The sequence below is a fragment of the Hesperophylax consimilis genome, chromosome 15 (genome assembly GCF_061612785.1).
Source record: "Hesperophylax consimilis isolate HC1 chromosome 15, BYU_Hcon_1.0, whole genome shotgun sequence".
NCBI lineage: Eukaryota > Metazoa > Arthropoda > Insecta > Trichoptera > Limnephilidae > Hesperophylax > Hesperophylax consimilis.
In genome coordinates this window covers 21284838-21304709 of record NC_142850.1, presented here as the reverse complement: position 1 = coordinate 21304709, position 19872 = coordinate 21284838, and the positions used below count along the sequence as shown (strand labels likewise).

General features: G+C 33.5%; 1 protein-coding gene across 1 annotated transcript in view; it reads right to left on the bottom strand.

Moving 5' to 3' along the window:
- Window positions 1–19872, bottom strand: part of Sema5c (Semaphorin 5c) — a 77250-nt gene extending 57378 nt beyond the window's left edge. The window contains exon 1 of the mRNA XM_089640048.1: window positions 19486–19872. Coding sequence (XP_089496174.1) covers window position 19486 — 1 coding nt within the window. The 5' untranslated portion in view covers window positions 19487–19872. The remainder of the gene's footprint in view (window positions 1–19485) is intronic.

The window sequence follows — 19872 nt, the reverse complement described above, 5'->3', positions numbered from 1 at the left end:
ATTGTTATATCTAAGAGAAAATATAAAAAAATTAAACCTTGGATAACTGTAGGAATAATAGTCTCCATTAAACAAAGAGATAAACTATATAGAGAGATGCTAAATTATCAAAGAGCCTGTCAAAAAAACAATGTCAGAACAATGTCCTTCATGAAAACAAAATATTTACTGTATAGAAATTTACTAAATAGGTTAATAAGAAGTTGTAAAAAAAATACTATGGTGAACAAATTGATAGTGCAAATAATGATACCAAAAAAACGTGGAATATTATTAACGAAATAACGAATAAAAAAAGAATAGCATCAACTGAGGTTAAGGAGATTAAAATAAATAACAATATTATAACTGACAAATCTGACATTGCAAATAACTTTAACAACTTCTTCACAAATGTCGTAGACCAAGTACTTGAATCATCCAGTAAGATTGCTAATACAGCGCCCGTTGACTCATCTCCGCTTTTGGTACCAACAAACAATTCAATTAACTCATTAGATTATTTTACACCTATCACAACTAATGAAATTGAAAAACACATTGACAGCCTAAAACCAACAAATTCTTCAGGAATTGATAATTTATCAGGTAATACACTAAAAAAAATAAAACAATATATTTTAACTCCTTTGCAACATATTTATAATATATCCCTAAAAGAAGGGTATTTCCCAGAACAATTTAAAATCTCCACTATAATACCAGTTCACAAATCGGGTGACACGCACATATTAGACAATTACAGACCTATCTCCTTAGTTTCAAACCTTTCAAAAATATTTGAAAAATGTATCAAAAATAGAGTTATGAAATACCTAGAACAAAACAATATTCTGTCCGAAAATCAATATGGCTTCAGAAGTAAATTAAGCACTGAAGATGCAATATTCGATCTGACAAAAAATTTATACACATCTGTTGATCAAAATAAAAAAAGTCTAGCTATATTTTTAGACTTAAGAAAAGCGTTTGATACTGTAAATCACAATCTACTCATAAAGAAAATTAATCAAATAGGTTTCAAAAAAGATGCACTAAAAATTCTCACTCACTATCTCAAAGACAGATTACAAAAAACAAAAATAGGGAACTTTTATAGCACAGAAACAGTGATAAAAAATGGAGTACCACAGGGGACTGTGCTTGGCCCAATTCTGTTTCTAATATATATTAATGATTTATGTAATGTTGTAATCCCTGGTAAAATTGTATCTTACGCTGATGATACAGCAATAATAGTAAATGGAAAATCCTGGCCTGAAACTTTTTAAATGCAACAAAATGTATTTCATATGTCTTATCATGGCTAACTTGTAATAGACTTTTCTTAAACTATAGTAAAACATTTTACCTAACTTTTTATAAAAACAGTAAAAACAAACCTCCCAATAACCTTAAAATTAGACTACATAATGCTAACTGTAATAAAGTAACATGCACCTCTTGCTTTGAAATTGGAAAAATTGAAAAGATAAAATATTTGGGTATATATATTGACACAAATTTAAACTGGCAACCACAAATTAATAACACCGTTTCTAAATTAAGATATCTGACGTACATATTTTATAAACTTAAGGAAGTACTCAATGTTGACAAATTGAAAATGATTTATTTTTCTCTAGTGCAATCCTCAATTATGTACGGTATATTAGGGTGGGGTGGCGCACTAGATACATTTATAAAACCACTACAAATAGTACAAAATCATATTATCAAGGTTATATATAATAAAAAGAGGACATTTTCGACTGATCAATTGTACAAGGAATCTCAACTATTTAATCTCCGTAAACTATTTTTACTTCAAAGCCTGAAATACGTCATGAAAAACCAAAATAAATTTCAAAAATATGAACCCAAAATCAACTTTAGAAGAAATCATGTATTTTATACCCCACAAACCAATACCAAACTAATGCAAACTCACAGTAGCTTTATTGGACCTCGCACTTTTAATCTACTACCAAAAAAAATTCAAGTAACAACTAAACTAGCGCAATACCAAAAAGAATTAAAGTTGTGGCTGTACAATGCAAATGTTGAAGCATTATTCATTTAATTTTTACTTTTTTCTATTTTGTTTCTGTATAGTTATTATTATTTTATTTTGTGTTCTTTTAATTCATATATATTATCTTACAATCTTTATTTTTACTTTGATTTATTTTTAATATGCTCCTCTTGCACAATCTTTTAGAATAACTTTAATTATAATCCTACCGTTTTTCTTTATTATGCTTACTGTTTTTTATTTTATTTTTACTGTTATATATTTTTAGGTACAAAAATCTAATGTATTAAATTATATTACCCACGCACAGGCTGCGCCTTAGTGGGTTCCCTTTCATATTATTAAAAAACTTGTATTGTGAAATATGTAAATTGGGAAAAAATAAAGGATTTAAAAAAAAAAAAAAAAAAAAAAAATCACCGTCCAGCGAAAAGTGATAAGTGGCGCCCTCGTGCAATTAAGTAAGTGATTTAGTGAACTCTTGTCTTTTTGTAGTAAAACTTGATTGCGGACAGTGACTTAAAATTAAGTAAACGATTTAGTTGCCACTTATATCACTGTCCTTGCTAATGGCTGCGTGTGACATAACCTGACAGCCATAACGCTAAATTTCTTTTTACGCCTACTACGCAATTCCGCGAATACTAATGGTCTTACCCCTGGGAACTCCGTCGAAATCTCTCCCTCTCCGTCATTCTCATAAATGATACGTGAAACAGAAAGAGATGGTTCGACGGAACTATCAGCGGAATTCCTTTTGACCACAACCTCGGTTGTTCACCCGCCGACCGCCATAGTGAAAACGTGAGGCCATTCTTTTATTGGGACTATAATATAAAGTTTATTGTTTCAGACCATTTTTTAAATATCCAATTAAAATATAAATATCTCGTGGTGTTCTATAGGTAGGTAAATCTACCATTAATAACAATAGAAACAAGAGGAGATATGGCGCGGAAGTGTGGAAGCGTGCCGGCTGTCGCCGAGTTATGACCAAACTGCACGGACCATCAAACCGGCTATAATTGGATGATTTGTATAGCGCCGTTTTTTATGAAAAATCACCACAAGGGCGCTGTAAAAATATATAATATATGTTTCTACAATACTATTTTATTGCTAACTATAGACTAGACAAACTATTATCAACTCATGGCTAACATATTGCATTCACCGGTTTGTCAATCACTAATACAAATACACATACACAAATATACATACACACATAGAGTCCCCGAAGCCGGTGGAATTATTACATTCCAAAATGTATATATGTAATAATGTATATATGTAATAATTCCCCAATGCTTTAATCCATTGATCACTGAATGTATTGATAACAATGTGTAATAATTAAAAGCAGATCAAACTAAAAAAAAACTTGTACTCGAGAATGTGACCATTATTGTATCAGCCTCAAGTAACCTATCAAGGGTTTGTATGTAGGTACATTCAAGTAATTTGTATCAAACCAAACCGTGGGAGTAATTTTATTAAGTATTTGGCCACATGGTGCAGGTAGGACATAGGCGTAGGTAGCTTACAGCTTACAGCCTACAGGTAACATACATACGTACAGGTACAACGTCTTACAATAATATCAATTATTTATCTGGGACGGATCAAAATCCTTGAGAGAAACTAGAAACTCAAACCTTCCAAAAAATCTTCATTACCAAATTATCGATACCTGTAGGACTGCAGTCTGTATTGTGAAAATCATCCTGACGATAGCGAACCGCACACGGAGAAAAAATAGTATTACTGATTTATTAAATTCCTGTTAATCATGACATCGTTCCTAATAAAATGTTAGTACCTTCCGAATATATCGGAACACGTTCAGCACCTGCGTTTGGACTGTTAAGATGGTTTGAAATGGAGATATTTATTATTTTAAAGAGAGAGCGCGCCAATATTAAAAAACGATAATAATTAAGCGAAAATTGTGAAAATATTTAATAAAACACGACTCGTTTGAAGTAGAGAAAAAATCTCTCGACAAATGCTTTAGTTGCATTTAAAGATACTCTGTGATAAGAGAACAAAACGTTTCTTAAATTATTTTCTCGGCTTACTTTGTGATTTTTTCTATCGAGGGAATTTAATATAGTAATTAACTTTTCGGCATAATGAATGTAAATATGATATCTTAAAAAATAATATATATTTGTTTCGGAATTTAAAAACTTAAAGATTTAACTAGAAACATATTATAATTCGGTAGAAATGATTTTTGTTCAATTTAGTGTTCCAACTAAACCTATCAATTCATTCGTTAAGGGCCTGCAGTCCCGTTTTTAAGAGGATTACGAATAATTTGAAGAGATTTTTAATAAATTAGCAAAATATTTTACATCAGTAAGTTTTCTCCGTGCAGATAGATGGAGGCATCAGAAGAATAAAATATAGTTGAATTACTTCTATCAGAGATAACCTACAGTACTTACCTACCCTGAAGCCTCTGACATTTTGAAATGCACTGCTCTTGGGAGAACTGTCAGAATACAGATTCCATGGAAAATATTCCTGCATTACATTTGATTCCAGATAAATCTGCTGTTTGTTTCAAAATAAAATACTGTTTTCGAAAGTAGATCAAAGACTCTTTTCAGATTTCAGTATTACAAATCGACATTTATCCAATCAAAAATATTTAAATTAAGAACGCAAACAAAGATAAAGTTTTTAAAGTCGCTTACCGAAGAAGATTTTTACATGAAACTAAAAAATGTGTATAATTAGACAAAGGTATTATAAAAGTTAAAGTAGAATTACTTTTTCGTTTAATATAAAATATATTTGTTTAAAAATTTGAAACCTTGATAAATATTTTTCGAATGCTAAGGACGGGTTGTTTCAGAGAATTTGAAAACTCAAAGCGCGATATTTTCTCGATATAACACTGTTTAAATCATATTTCTCACCATAATACAAAATTGGATAGAATAATTTTTAAGAGACCGTGTCAGGCTGATCTACCAGAAGGTGACCGGGTATCTCATCAAAATGAGAGTTTAACACACCTACAAAAAGTGATATAAAGTCACGAAAAGTTACCTATGTAACCTATTTAACCTAGTTTTTGTTTCAACACTTTTAATGACTCTATATCACTTTTGAAGGTGTGGTCCGTGTGGTCTAATTGTCATTTTGATGAAATATCATGAAATGGATGAGTGTTGCCTGTAAAGAAAATCTAAAAAAAAATCCCAAAGGATTAAAATGTATTTTATATTTACAATATATCCCAGGAATCTGCTGAACACTTTCGCAATAAGCACAACCTTCAAAAATAGGTAATTTTTTTTGAAACATCACCACAAGAGTGCATTGTACAATGTACACAGCTAGAAAATAATTCAATGCTTTAGTTCAATAACCCTAAAAATACTTTTCTATTCACTTAATTGCTTAATATTTACATATTTACAGATGGCGCGGGCAGCAAATATGTAAATACATGTTATCATCGGTTAGATCTATGTGAATAATTGTGAAAAAGCTAAATTTCAAAGCTAATTATGTATTTAACTATAATATTCAGTTATTTTTTTCTTTGTACAGATGTACAGTGCCCTTCGGTAATATTTCATAAAAGTGGGGTTATAAAAACTTGCCAAATATCATTATTATGTAAGTACCTACTTTCAAAGAAAGAACATCAAGTATGAAAAACCTGAAAATATTTGAAAAACTCCCATATATCATAGCGGAGGATTTGTATTTTATTAGTATTTATATTTTATGTAGCGCCCTTTTAGGGAAAATCTCACTAGTGGCGCTTTAAAAAGATTATTATTAATTAATCACTTTTCGTAGTAGGTGCATGGGTGCGTGATTTAAAATTGTGTTCCTGCGCAATGCGTAAAATTATTCAAATTCAATCAAATTTAATTTTTTTAAAAAGGCTCATATCAAACAAGCGATAAAGTAGGTACCGGATTAATTAATAATTATTTATTTGTTTTGTTTAATGTTTAACATATGCTTAGGTGAATTAAATACGTTACTCAAACAACGCGCGTAGTTTCACTGGACTATGTCCAGTGGACATACTTTAGGGGGCCGTTCATATAGGTAGCTATTTCATTCGTACAAACATATTATTTGAATGGCTGTCGTTTTCTGTTCGATTAGTATGAATATATAACGTGTCTTGTATTTAACTTAAGACATTGGATTGAACAAGTCCAACAGAATTCAGGTCTAAACTAAAAACTTACCTTTTTAAGCTGTCATACCCTTAAATTAAATATATACCATTCCTGAGAGAAAGTCCAGTTATATTCAATTTTCCAATTATGTCTTAAATCCTGTATCTAAATTTCGCTAATAAACGATTAGATAATGTTAATTAAGTGTTAATCTCAAGTGACCTACCAGGTAAGTATTGTACTGTATATTATCTCCATAAATTGTTAGGAATAACATAGATCACTGTAGAAATGTATTATAAATTTGTACAGCGCCCTTGAGGTGATTTTGCACAACAATGGTGCTATACAAGTCATCCAATTATTATTATTATTATTAAGTTGTAATTGTTCATGTTTACTAACATGAGAAAAGTAAATTTCTACTTTTGAAATATAATGATACTAAGGCAATTTTATTTAATCCATACTTTCAGCTTTACAAATCCTACAATGGCGACAATTATAATATCCAGTGATTCTCACGGGTCTGCGCTACTATTATAACTAAATATTAAAGTACAAACAATTAAATTACTTGCAGTGCTAAGTATACCGCCAGACACGTTGCAGGATGCCTTAACAAGTAGGTGGTAAGTTGTTTGATCATCAGACGATTTTGGACGTTTTTTGAAGTGCAAATTCATTGAAAAAGCACAAATATTTATTCGTTTCACCTTGTAAAAGGCACGTCTCCTGCATACCTGAGCACATGCGCAGTGGTAATATAATAGTTGTGGTTTTATAATGTCTTTAATCTGTCCGAAGCTGAAGTTTCCACGTAGCTACCTGCTAATAGTGCCAGATAGCACATAGCACCTAGTCTAGCCACTAACTGCCGCAAGGCGAACAGTGGCGGAACTATAATATGCAGCCAGTCCCCGGGCACCCATTTTGCAATCAATATACATTTTATAAAGTTATTTTTTATTGTTGTTAAGAGGAAGCTACAAGCCAAAAATGTGTAAATTCTTGGTATGCCTTATATTGTAGGTAATAGGCATTAAAATCGCTTGACAAACGGAGTCTAGAATCGTTCGATTTCAAACACAAAACTGTTTTTTATTTATTTTGTACATAATTTTATTAGAAAGCAAAAAAGTTAATGAAGTGAAACTGTCACAGATAATCTTAACTATAATACTGTATATTTTTAAAGTTGTTTCCTTTACGCGTTCATACAGTAATAGGACTACCTACCTACACATAGATTTTTTTAGCGATGATCGTGAATGGCAAAAGAACTAATAAAATATTTTTTATGTGAGGTCTATTGCATTCTATATATATTTTTTTTCATAATAGGAAGAGTGTAAGTATGTAAATCCAAAATATACAATCAAACCCCATTTTTACTTCAAACACAAAAAACATAAAATTATGGTCGATTTCCTCAAAATAATAATTTTTTAAATTACTTGTTTTTCACTGTTGGTTCGTTTGTAGAGTTTGTACTCATCGATCAAGATGCAAACGTACATGATATAATATATTATTGACTGACTGTCATTTCGTCTGCCTTTATAACGGTTCAGTAAAGATTATGTTTCTATTTTGAAATCGTCGTGTTTATTTGTATCTATCTGAAAAATTATTATCATTGAGTTAGTGACATTTCTCAATATATGTAGGTACTTACCTACCTATGTATTGTCTTATAATGTTTTTATTTATGTATTTTTACTTTGATACGTGTTATATGGAACTCGTGGTATTACACCAATCTCTCCGAGATCTGGATTAAACAATAAAAAATAATACTTCTGTCGTTGTTTACTTCGTAAGGTTAATTGTTTCATAATAATTTTTAGTTGATTTCACAAAATAAAAACCAAAAAAATCTTCAATAAATATTATGGTTTTAGTGTGATTCGGTCACATTTGAAGTACCGCTACTGAGACCTCCGCTAATGGCGCTGGGCACAGAACAGATTTAGAGGAGCGGTCACACGCAAAACCCGAATCTAATTCACAAAAAGAATAGCAAATGATCATACTGTGTCAAGGCTGCTTGCTTTACTGTAGCGTTGTCGTTCAGGGAGGAATTATTTAAAACTACTGCGAGTGCTTCTAGCTAAATGGGAAAGTTCTATCTCAGATCTTATATTAGCGCCGGGCTATGATTTATGTAAGTAGGTATCTAAATCTAAGGCGTCTATAAAGCAATCATTGCGATTGCATCATCAACTGCCACCGTATGGCAGTAGGTACTGGGTACTGACGTTTTAATTGGGTGCAAATGTGTTCTGGGATTAAAATGTCAAAAACACCAACGGTCTTACTAAACAACCGTGTATGTGAAAACCTTACTAATTGAAACGTAAAATAGAAACTGACATAAAATGGTTCATGTCACAGGAGGTTGTTTATCTGTTGTGTAAACTACAAATAATAATAATTTCTCATCGAATATCCAAGGTATTTTAAATGTTCTATATATTTATTAATTTTGAAGACGTCGTAAAAACGAATAAAATTTTAGAAACTAGATAAAAATAACCGATTAGATTTGTATTCGAAATATACTTTAATACTTAAAAAGTGCAATATTTTAATTACAAACTTTAAAAAAGTTGAAAAAAACTTACCACAAACATCTTTAATTAAAACGTCGCAAAATTTCAGAGAAATATATTTTTTTAAATACAGTCGTTTTATTCAGACAGCTTGCAAAAAAACTGTAAAAAAACCTAACCTAACTTTTCATCTAGTACATACAAAAAAAACATTAAAATATCCTGGAAACATTATAAATCTGAAAAGTTTAACGCATTGCTTGAACAATTTACGACGTTTATTTCTTCGATACATGGTTACCAACACGTTCATTAGGCATCTCTAAATAGTATAAAATAAAGTCGCTATACGCGTCAGTTTGTGCGCTTCGTTCTTCATTGTCATAGGTACAACGGAATTGTATATCTTAAAAAGGTCTAGAGAAAAGTCCGCCATGGAATATGTCTATCTCCTAAGGATAATCTCTAGCAACGCCGGGTACTTGTTTATGTTGTCAAAAACATCACTTTAAACAAGTTCTTGTAAAATAGAGAACATAAAATTCAATTCGTATAATGGCATAACCTCTATGATATAACATGAAGGTAGATTTTACAAATGCTATTATTATACAATTACTCGTCTAAAACTGACAAAAATAGCACAAATAAGTTGCAAATATGTTGAATAACTAGAATATAATAGTAAATTGATCAATTTATGAACCACACACGATCTGTAAAGATATTTCAATAGACATAAAAAAGCAGCTGTCAACCGCGGCTTTCGCGTTTCAAGAATGTTTTAATGCTCATGCGTGAAGTCGGAAAAAACATTGTTGTCAAATTTTACACACATTCTTTATACACTGTATAGCAAAAACACCGTTTAACGAATGTGAACTGTTTTTTTCCTTAGTAAGACTTCAAGTATATATATATATATTTTTAAAGAATGATTTATACGAAAGGTATTTTCAAAATATGAATTCGGGATGAAATTTTTCATACAGTTTAAGATGGCGGACATTATTTGTCATCCGTCGTCCGTCGTTGTTATACTTACGTGTTTCGTAACTGTATCACGTGGAAATGTTGCATACTTATTTCGATATGTATGTAAAATAAAATAAAAAATTGTGTCCGGTGACATTTAGGTTGTTTTTTTAAACAAACCGCAAAAAATCTTACACGTGTCGTCACTGGTCAGTTGTCTAACCGTCCAATACCTGCTGATTTTTTACGGTTTTAAGTAAACAAAAAAAAACATAAAAAATGTCACCGGATGCCAAAATGTCATTTATATTTTAAACTGCAAATGTCAGGAATCACTGGTTAAAGAAAGTCAAGTACATCCCTAAATACCCTGTACAACATCTTATTTGCCATTAGCCAGGAAAATATACACTTTACTTAAATTTGTTAGCTAAATAATTTATTGTCATCTTTGCAGTATGCACCTTTCTTTTGTGAACCCACCATCACACATTTATCGTACCGCTTTTGTGAATTACCAATTTATTATCATATTTGTGTAAATTAAATAAGTAACTTCAAATAAAACATTTTTTGACGTTCAGCCATGTATGCAGGTGTGTATGTGTGTGTTTGTCTGTGTGTTGTGTATGTGTGTTTGATGTGTTAAATGGTACGTAATATGAACTCATTAGGGTTTATAATGTGCAATTATAATTTGAGATAAATAGTAATCACTTCAGAGTGAAATACTTGTTTGTAAACATAAGACATTGGGTTTCTAGAAAATAAACATGCATTTAATAATCATTTCTTTAACGCCCACTATGGGCACGTAATACATATGCAAAATACCCAATAACTAGAAAGCGGATTGTATGCACTATAAAAATTGCGAAATATGTTACAATTATACAATGACTTATCGAAACCAGTAGACGCCTAGCGGCCTAGGTAGATGATGACTATAATCAATAGTATTCAGATAATTTGTATATTTGAGTAACGCCATTTTCATTAATGGAGGACTGAACACAGTTGGCGCTAACAAAAAATTGTCCAAAGAAGCGAAGCTAGCTGTCCACATTGGAGTTCTGATACCTACCCTGATGTATGGAAGTGAGGCATGGAACTGGCAAAGAAAGGATAAAAGTAAATTGAAAGCTGTTGAAATGAGATACCTGAGGCGTATGTGTGGTAAAACCATCTATGATCGTGTGAGGAATGTGGAGATCCGCAAAGAGTGCAAGGCGGATGTAAGCGTAATGAGTAAGATTCAGAAAAGGACGCTTAGATGGTTTAGGCGTCTATAGCGAATGAGCGAAGAAAGGAGTGTAAGGAAGATGTATGATGCAAATGCGAATGGTAGCAGAAGTCGGGAACGCCCGAGGAAGACATGGCACGGTCAAGTGAATCAGATACTCGAGTCGGAAGCCAGTCAGTCATGTCAATAGTCAGAATAATAGAAAAGTATGTATGAGACGATGTATGAATGTGAATGAGGCAAGGAGTGTGTGCCAAGACCGAGTTGCTTGGCGGTCCGTCCTCTCTCCTACCCCTGAGGGGAAACGGCGTGATTGTTGGTTAGTTTCCATTGCCATTTTCATAAAAAACAATCTCAAGGGCAATGTTTTAGGACTGTTAGAGATGTTAGATATTATCAGCGCCTTAGCAATTAGGCGCCCGGAATGCTCCAAATGGCCCGCGTTGAGCCGGCCCTGCTAGCATATGCACTATCAATGCCAAAATAAACACTAAAAATGGCAAAACATCCAATAGCAATGCCTAAATATCTATGTAATAATCTAATTAATATTTTTGTTGTTGTTGAAAGACAAAATTTGAAAATCACCTGCTACCATCACAGTAAGAGTAAAATGTACCTTGTGTCGTGATGGAGGACTTAGTCAGCCGAGGAATTGAACTCACGAACGCCTGGGAGACGCGATGCCAAATCAGCCACCGACCGGTCACCATTACACGGTAAAAAGAGAAATTTGTCTTAAGGCACCTATTTTTTAGGAAACGGGGCGAGAGGGATGAACCGAATGCGAAAATAACACATTTCTATTTTGAACAGCTCTCTCTGAAGAATAAAATGGCTGAAATATGTAACAATGTCAAAATACACTAATATGGACTAACAACCAAAAATGCTATAATATACACTAACAACCAAAAAGACTCAAATATGCACTAATGACCAAAAAGGGTAAAATATGCATTAACAACCGAAAAAGCCCTAATATGCACAAACAAACAAAAAAGGCTGAAATATGCTCTAACGACCAAAAAGGCTCAAATATGCATTATGCATATATGCAAATGCTGACTCAATGTCTGCTAATTTTATTTTACTTGGGAAAACATTTTGTTGCACACATGTTCATAATAATGATTGTTTACTTGGTAGCTTCAACTAGTAAAGTTTCCGCTAGTAAAAATAACACAAGATATTGAAAAACATTCGAATATAAAGATTAATTCCAATACTACACATTATATGCATATCATTACGCTTATTACATCAGTCTTGTATTCTTTTTAAATCTCCGAATTTCACACGCGACCATACACGGTTTTACCTCACAAACGCTGTAGAAATGAAATCTTTGAAATATGGTAATATGGAGACATTACGTTTAACCGATTTAACAAAATTTAAAAAAACATTCTTATGTTAACAGTTATTGGAATTATTATTAACGTTTGATTTTGGCAGGACTTTGTGTAGATAACGGAATAATCAGTGATGTGAAGACGTGCCCAACCCACGGCCCTAGACGGCTAGTAATGTGGCGCGTAAAATTTTATTGTTACTTTACGACGTTTTTATTCAGGAATTTCAGAACATCTTTCGAGATTTCCGGATAAATTGTTCATATTTTTTAATTGGTGCGACTCATTTTTTAAAATAAAATAACCTTAAAAACTGTGATTTTTCGAATGGAATGTGTAGATTTATGATCAGATATTCTAAAAAAATTACAGGACTGTCAAAAATACCTGTTAGTTCAAAAGTCAAGCTATATTCATGCCACAGCTTTTGGCAGCATGTATTTATGGCAAATATGTATTTTTGCACGTGAAGTAAAATGTGTACAAAAACTTATAATGAACACCCTGGGAATTGCAATAAATTACACCGAACATCATAATGTTGTTTTAAAAAAATATGGTCAATATCCCATTATTTGCTTTATAATGCCCTATCACCATTTATTTTATTATAATATTTTATTTCAAACGAACTAAGATTTGTATATAAGTACATACATTAACTTTAATGATCTCATTTCCGAGTTTAAAGTAAGGAATAGAGAGGCTCGGGCAAAGATATTAGAAGAACGAGATGTGCTATGAGCAGTTCGTACTGAGTGGAATTGTTTTGCCGAGTGTCGCCGGTTTTGTTCACCAATACTACTGCACACCTTCGCTTGCGCTAAGGTATCTGCACTAATACATAGAACAGATTTCTGTGCGTACACGTCCCGATACCGTTCAAAGTACCCTAATTAGGTAGTACTCCGGCTACGGTCCGGCGGCCAACATAGCATATCTCGTTCTTCTAATATCTTTGGGCTCGGGTGACAATGCAGCGGTTCATAAAAAAAATAAAGGCAAATATGGCATAGAAGTGACAGTTGACAGCCGAGCTACGACCAAACTGCACGGACTATCAACACGGGTGAGCCAATGAAAGATATGCATCAGTATGGGCAAACACTTGTTCGCACAGTTCCTTACTAAAAATCAATGGTTCATGGCGGGGCTCATTTCCTTTGTTTCTATTGTATAAGGAATTGCACGGGTGCAGGGGCGGTTCTAAGATTAAAAAAAACAGTCAACAAACACAATCGAGGGGCCCTTTTTAAAGTCCATTTTGAACGTTTTCAGTTCCTCAATAATCTCAGAACCTGTAGTACTATGGCATCCCCAACTGTGCAGTAGGTAATAGACAAGAGCGAAAGGAATGGAAATTTGTTATAACCTTCACAAAGACAAGGAAAATGCGCAGCAGGCGAATTTATTTACATGGTATATCCAATTAAGTTACCTATGTGTTGCGGGGGGGGGGTGGAATATAAATTACCACAAAGACCCAGAAAAAGATTTGGTCGCAGGGCAAACTAAAAAAAGTTTTCGATTTTTGTTTTTCGGAAAGTCATGTACAATGCGATGGATTCCCACCCAGGCGTCGAAAGTTCAATCTAATGCTAGCTTAGTCCGCCATCCATCCTATCCATTGCATACATAGCAACATTTTCCGATTACAATAAATTGTTATTTTTTAATGATAAAACTAATGTTTATAAGACAAGGTTTTATGCATGGCATAAAGGATAACAAATAATTACAAATATTTTATATCTTCATTTATTGGTGAATCAATAAATGAAGATATAATATGTCTCGACGCCATCTAGTGAGAAATTTAGCACTAACAAAGTCTTTCCTACAAAAATAAAGCTGGTGGAAAAAATATAATAAGCTGTAATTGTTGATTGGGGTACTAGTACATATTGAATTATTTGGCGGGTTGGAAATAAGCCGACATAGCTCAGTGGTTTCAGAGCACTTGACCGGACATTAGAAGGACATTGATATTTCTGGCGACTAATAATGCTTATAATTATTTGTTACAATAAATTGTGATTTTTTTAAGTACTGTGCCCTCAATGTGAATCGTTTTGGCATCTAGCCGGGAACACTACGGGTTTAGGACACCATGGAAAATTTGATATTTTAATTTCAGAGTCCTGTGTCATTTTCACAGCATACCTAAAGCAGACATATTACATATATATCGGTAACTGGCCGACCTCCCCCCCCTGAGGTTTGGGCCCTAGGCCGGGGCCTCTCGAGGATCCGGATTAGATCCGGTCCTGCACGGATGCCTACATCAAAGTGTTTCACTGATGGACATTTACGCCAATAAGAACTGGAAGATTACCGCTAGGCAAAAAACATGTGGATAACATCATGCCGCCCTAGGCAATATGCATATCTCTAGAATATACTTTCTAATGACTAATGCGTTAACACACGCTATTCAAACATCTAACGTTTCATCCTCGTGGGCTAATTTTGATGCCAATCAAACTACACGTGTTTAATCCAGGTAATCAATTCACCTGCTGACTGGGGAAAAAAATTATGTTGGCTGTTGCTTCCAAATATCCTATTTTCCTTTTACTGCTGATGAGGTGAGTCTCACGCATTGACTCCATTATTCAACGTTGCATTTCTCTCAGGTGTGACACTGTTTTATTATCGTTTGTATTCATTATAGACGACCACGACAAGTGCGTACGCAGACAATAAATTATTTTTCGCACAATACAATAATATCGATGTAAGGTGCTTCACACTTGAAAAGGTGCAATGACCTAATAATGTGTGTCGCAAAATATTGAGTAATCACTGTGAACATATTTTATGTTTGTTTTAGTTTTTGAAATTTTGAGAAATTAACAAAAATAGTTGAATCCTTTAAATTGATTAATAATGTTATTTTTTAAAGATTAACTTATATTTACAAGAAAAGGTTTTGGAATGGATAGCAAATTATTATAAGCATTAATCATTAAACTGAAATACATATTGTAAAAATATTCCGAGAAAAAAACAGCAATCAGAAGAATGCGGGTTCAATTCCGGGTCGGAATGAAGAAGCTAAGGGATGATTTGAACGACAAAGAGATGGTTTATTAGATTGAGTTACTTAGGCGCGCATTTTATAATAACAATGTTTCAGTAGGTGAAATAGCTGTCACATGTAGTAATAATTACACGGCAGAACTTGTTGAACTTTTTTGGTATTTATTTCCATAACCGCAGCACTTTTAGGCACAGATTATGAAAATTACACTTTGTTTCAACAATTGTTACAAGAAACAGCTATTTACTTATTTAACTAATCATCACGCCGTTTCCCCGCAGGGGTAGGCAGAGAGGACGGACCGCCAAACAACTCGGTCTTGGCACACACTCCTTGCCTCATACACCGTCTCACACATACTCTTCTATTATTCTGACTCTTGACGTGGCCCGACTCAAGTATCTGATTCACTTGGTCGTGCCATGTCTTCCTCGGGCGTCGCACAGTGGGCTGAAAATCGCCTTTCATAGACATAGAGACTTGAATTTTCAAGGGTATTTTTTTGGCTAGAAATGGATTCTGCTGATCATTACTATGCTATAAAATTTCGTACGAAGCAATTGCGTGTACAAATGAAGGAGTTATAATTTTTTTAAGAAAAATTTGTATGGCACTGACATTAAAAATGAGGCTATCTCTGGAATCATAAGGTTGGCCATTCTATCCTTACACACAGATATACCTACTACTATTTATTTGTATTTTTTGACATACTTCGTATTGTGGCGCGACATGCGATTCTTTTTTTAAAAATCCTCAAAGTTGAAAAAAACACTTTTGAAATCAAAATCACAAATACGAAGTATGTCAAAAAAATACAAATAAATAGTAGTATATCTGTGTGTTAGGATATAATGGTCAACCTTATGATTCCAGAGATAGCCTCATTTTTAATGTCAGTGCCATACAAATTTTTCTTAAAAAAATTATAACTCCTTCATTTGTGCACGCAATTGCTTCGTACGAAATTTTATAGCATAGTAATGATCAGCAGAATCCATTTCTAGCCAAAAAAATACCCTTGAAAATTCCAGTCTCTATGTTTATGAAAGGCGATTTTCAGCCCACTGTGCGTCGCCGACTTCTGCTACCACTTCTGCCTACTCATTTACATGCAGAAAATATGTTGTTAGGTTCATAGTTTTGGTTAATTAAGGCCACATAAGACTCTAATAACGGGATTTTGCTCGACGTTCACATTTTAATTATTTCTGATGAATGTATTACTAAAATCTCAAATGATTCTTGAGGGATCCCTGCGGATTTAAGTTATTTATTTTTAAAATTAATAAAAACACGACCTTATCAAATATTTTTACGCAAAACGGTTTGAAAATTTTATAAAACGTTTCTCAACTATAAATTAGTTGTAAGGACAATTCTATATCATGAATTAGTAACTTCCCAAGGGATCCCTCTAGATATATATGAGATTTTAGTAATACGTTCATCAGAAATAATTAAAATATACCCCGCGGAAAGATTGATTTTCTAGTCTCAGGTTTGTCCAACACGTCAGGGCCGCGCATCGCATATTTTTGTTCACGGCTGCTTCATTACGTGTCTTTCTGGCTTTATTTTAGGGTATTGTCTTGTCTTAAGTAATTTATGCGTATTTAGATTGAAACGAAATTCTCTCAAGTATGGCAGTCCAAAACGGCGGCAAAGGTATCGTTTTCAAAATAAATTTTGAACTTTCAATACTCATGTAATTATAATTGGGAACTTTCAATACTCATGTAATTATAATTGGGAACTTTCAATACTCATGTAATTATAATTGGGAACTCTCAATACTCATGTAATTATAATTTTGAACTTTCAATACTCATGTAATTATAATTCTACTTTTACCAAATATTCCTACGTAAATCGTTGTTTCTTGTAGTGATTAAGTTAAACGAAGTGTAATGTCCTTTAAGGAAATATTTACCGTACTTATGTTGCACTCTTGTATTATATACTAGCTGTTGCTGTTGCACAGTCTTCCTGTGCAGATAGAGAAAAATAGCGCGTGTTGCTTTTAATTCCAACAGATGGCAATGTGTTTCAAAAAAACATATTTGTCCAACGAGTGGCCCAGTTTTTAAAAAATAGCATGTTTTCACCAATAACAGGTGATATCAATATAATATAGGCATATAAAAACACACGCGTATTCGACTACAAAGTTGTGTCAAAATTTCAAAGCAATCAGTAAAGAACTTTCTGAGATTTAAGATTTTGAACAAATGAACATTTATATTTTTATATTGTAATTATTGTACTTCTTCGTACAACTTGTTTTGTACCTGCTTATATCGTTCATACTCAGTTCATTAGTACTATACACTTATCATTGTACTCCTGGACAACTTACCTATATCAATGAATACTTGTAAAAGCTTTCAAGGCATGAATAATAATATATATATATATTTTGGGCATTTTGTAGGGCCGGCCCTGTCTTTGTGATATGAAGGAAATCTAAATATTTATTAAGACGGAACATGTTGGTAAGGTGGGCTCAATATTATTATGAAGCAAGTAGTGTTACTGGGAGAGAGGTTGTTGACATCCTTTCATCCTAACTTCGCTCTTGTTGGTTAGTTTTATAGGTTAGATTTGACTCCGAATATACTGTACAAGGATATTGTACACTACGGAGATTGAAGAAATACAGTTTTACTCTGGTTCAGCATAACGTCCTTCCTTCACAGATCACAGCCTCCCATGTCAATCTCATCTACTCTGGAGACTTGAAACTTGACGGACAACTCTTGATGTCGGCTTCACAGCGTTGAGATATTAAACAAGAGAATTATGGTGCTGCCACACGCAAAGCTCACATCAAAAGTTAATGTACAGCGCATCATCTTTTCTACCGACACACGACGCTATCAAATATTTCTTCCTATGGTAGGAGAGGGGGTCAGTTGAATTCGAGAGCGGCCGAGGAACATAATTTCATCTGTCAAAGTGACAACTTTACTTACTGACAGCTTGAGCACGTTTTCGAAATGGATGATACTTGTCGCCTATTGCTGGATCTGTTGGACAGCTCATCCTCAGATGATAATGCCGCCAACTATATAATTATAAATGCTATTTATAAACTGTTTAGATTTTAAACAATCTGCGCGTAAATAGCGCATTTTCACATAACCTGACATAACCTCTCCGTCGAATCAGGAAATTCGCAGTTCGCACGCCGATCGACGAAAGCGACATATAATAAATTATTGTAAAATAAGCTCACGTCGATTTCTAAAAATGTCGAAGGCAAAGGCGGCAAGGACCAACACCAGGGCAGGGAACGAGAAGAGAGCACGAGAGCTGACGAGAGCAAACCAGATTACCCAGGAAAACAATTGAAAACAATCAACAAACGAACAAACTAGAAGCTTCTCTATGTAGGTATCGGGCCGTCCAACTTTATCAAAAAACCGAATGATATTACCATATAAACATACTGAGTTAAAAATATGATTAATTTTGAAAGGGCGAAAATTTGTTTACTTCAAATTCAAATATTGATTATATTTATATTTTAAATATATGTTAAGTATGTTTGCCAAATAAAGTTTTTTTTATGTTTCTAAATTTACTAGCACACATGACGATATGAGCTAATATAATAAATAAGAAATGCATTATTAGGCTGCTTATGTCATGGCTGTCAAAGGGAACACGGAACTTAGTTGGTAGCTCCGCAATTAAAATGACCCCCTCTCCTTTTTACGGCGGAGAGGGGGACGCATAACTTTTCAAATATCGCGTCGGGAGCGGTTACGTAAAATAAATTCGGTTAGCGAAGTTCAGAACCACACTTATAGCGCGTTATCTTTTTACGTGTGTCGGGTCTGTATGGGATTGTATGGCGAGCGCTATTGTGCTTTATATTATCTGTTGATGTGAGCTTTGCGTGTGGCTGCACCATTAAGGACACCTATAGCTCCGTTGTAACTTCTCTTTCTGATACATACCTACATCGTTAAAGAGAAAGAGGGAGAAGTTACAACGGAGTTATTAGCTTACAAACTTATATCGGTTGTTCAGTTACCACTGGTTAGTCTTATCTTGTAATATTTAACCTGTGGTTTAAAGGTGTTAGGTGGACTTAGATTAGATTTCGATACAAAAAGTAAACAATCTACAACTTACTCTTGTCAAAGATCAGCGGGTAACATGTTGAATATGTAGAAAAAACTGAAAACTAGTAACAAATAGATCGACGCACAGAGATTAAATCAAAAGTTTTGATAAAGTTATAGACGGCTACTTTCACAATTTGAAACTTCAACCACCACCAACACTGAAGGAGTCCGCTTACACGGGGAATCAATTACTACGGGAGAAGTTTTGTTTTCAACACCAAATGGTAACTACGTGACAACTGTCCGCACGTTGTGTTTGTCAGACAAAGTTTTCAACGTCGTGACCGATCCCGCGTTTGCAAAAATGTTTTTAAACTTAAATAAACAAACTTATTATTTGTATTTGTAAAACACGGCCGAAGGTACACGAACTGTAAACGCGTGCTATGCAACA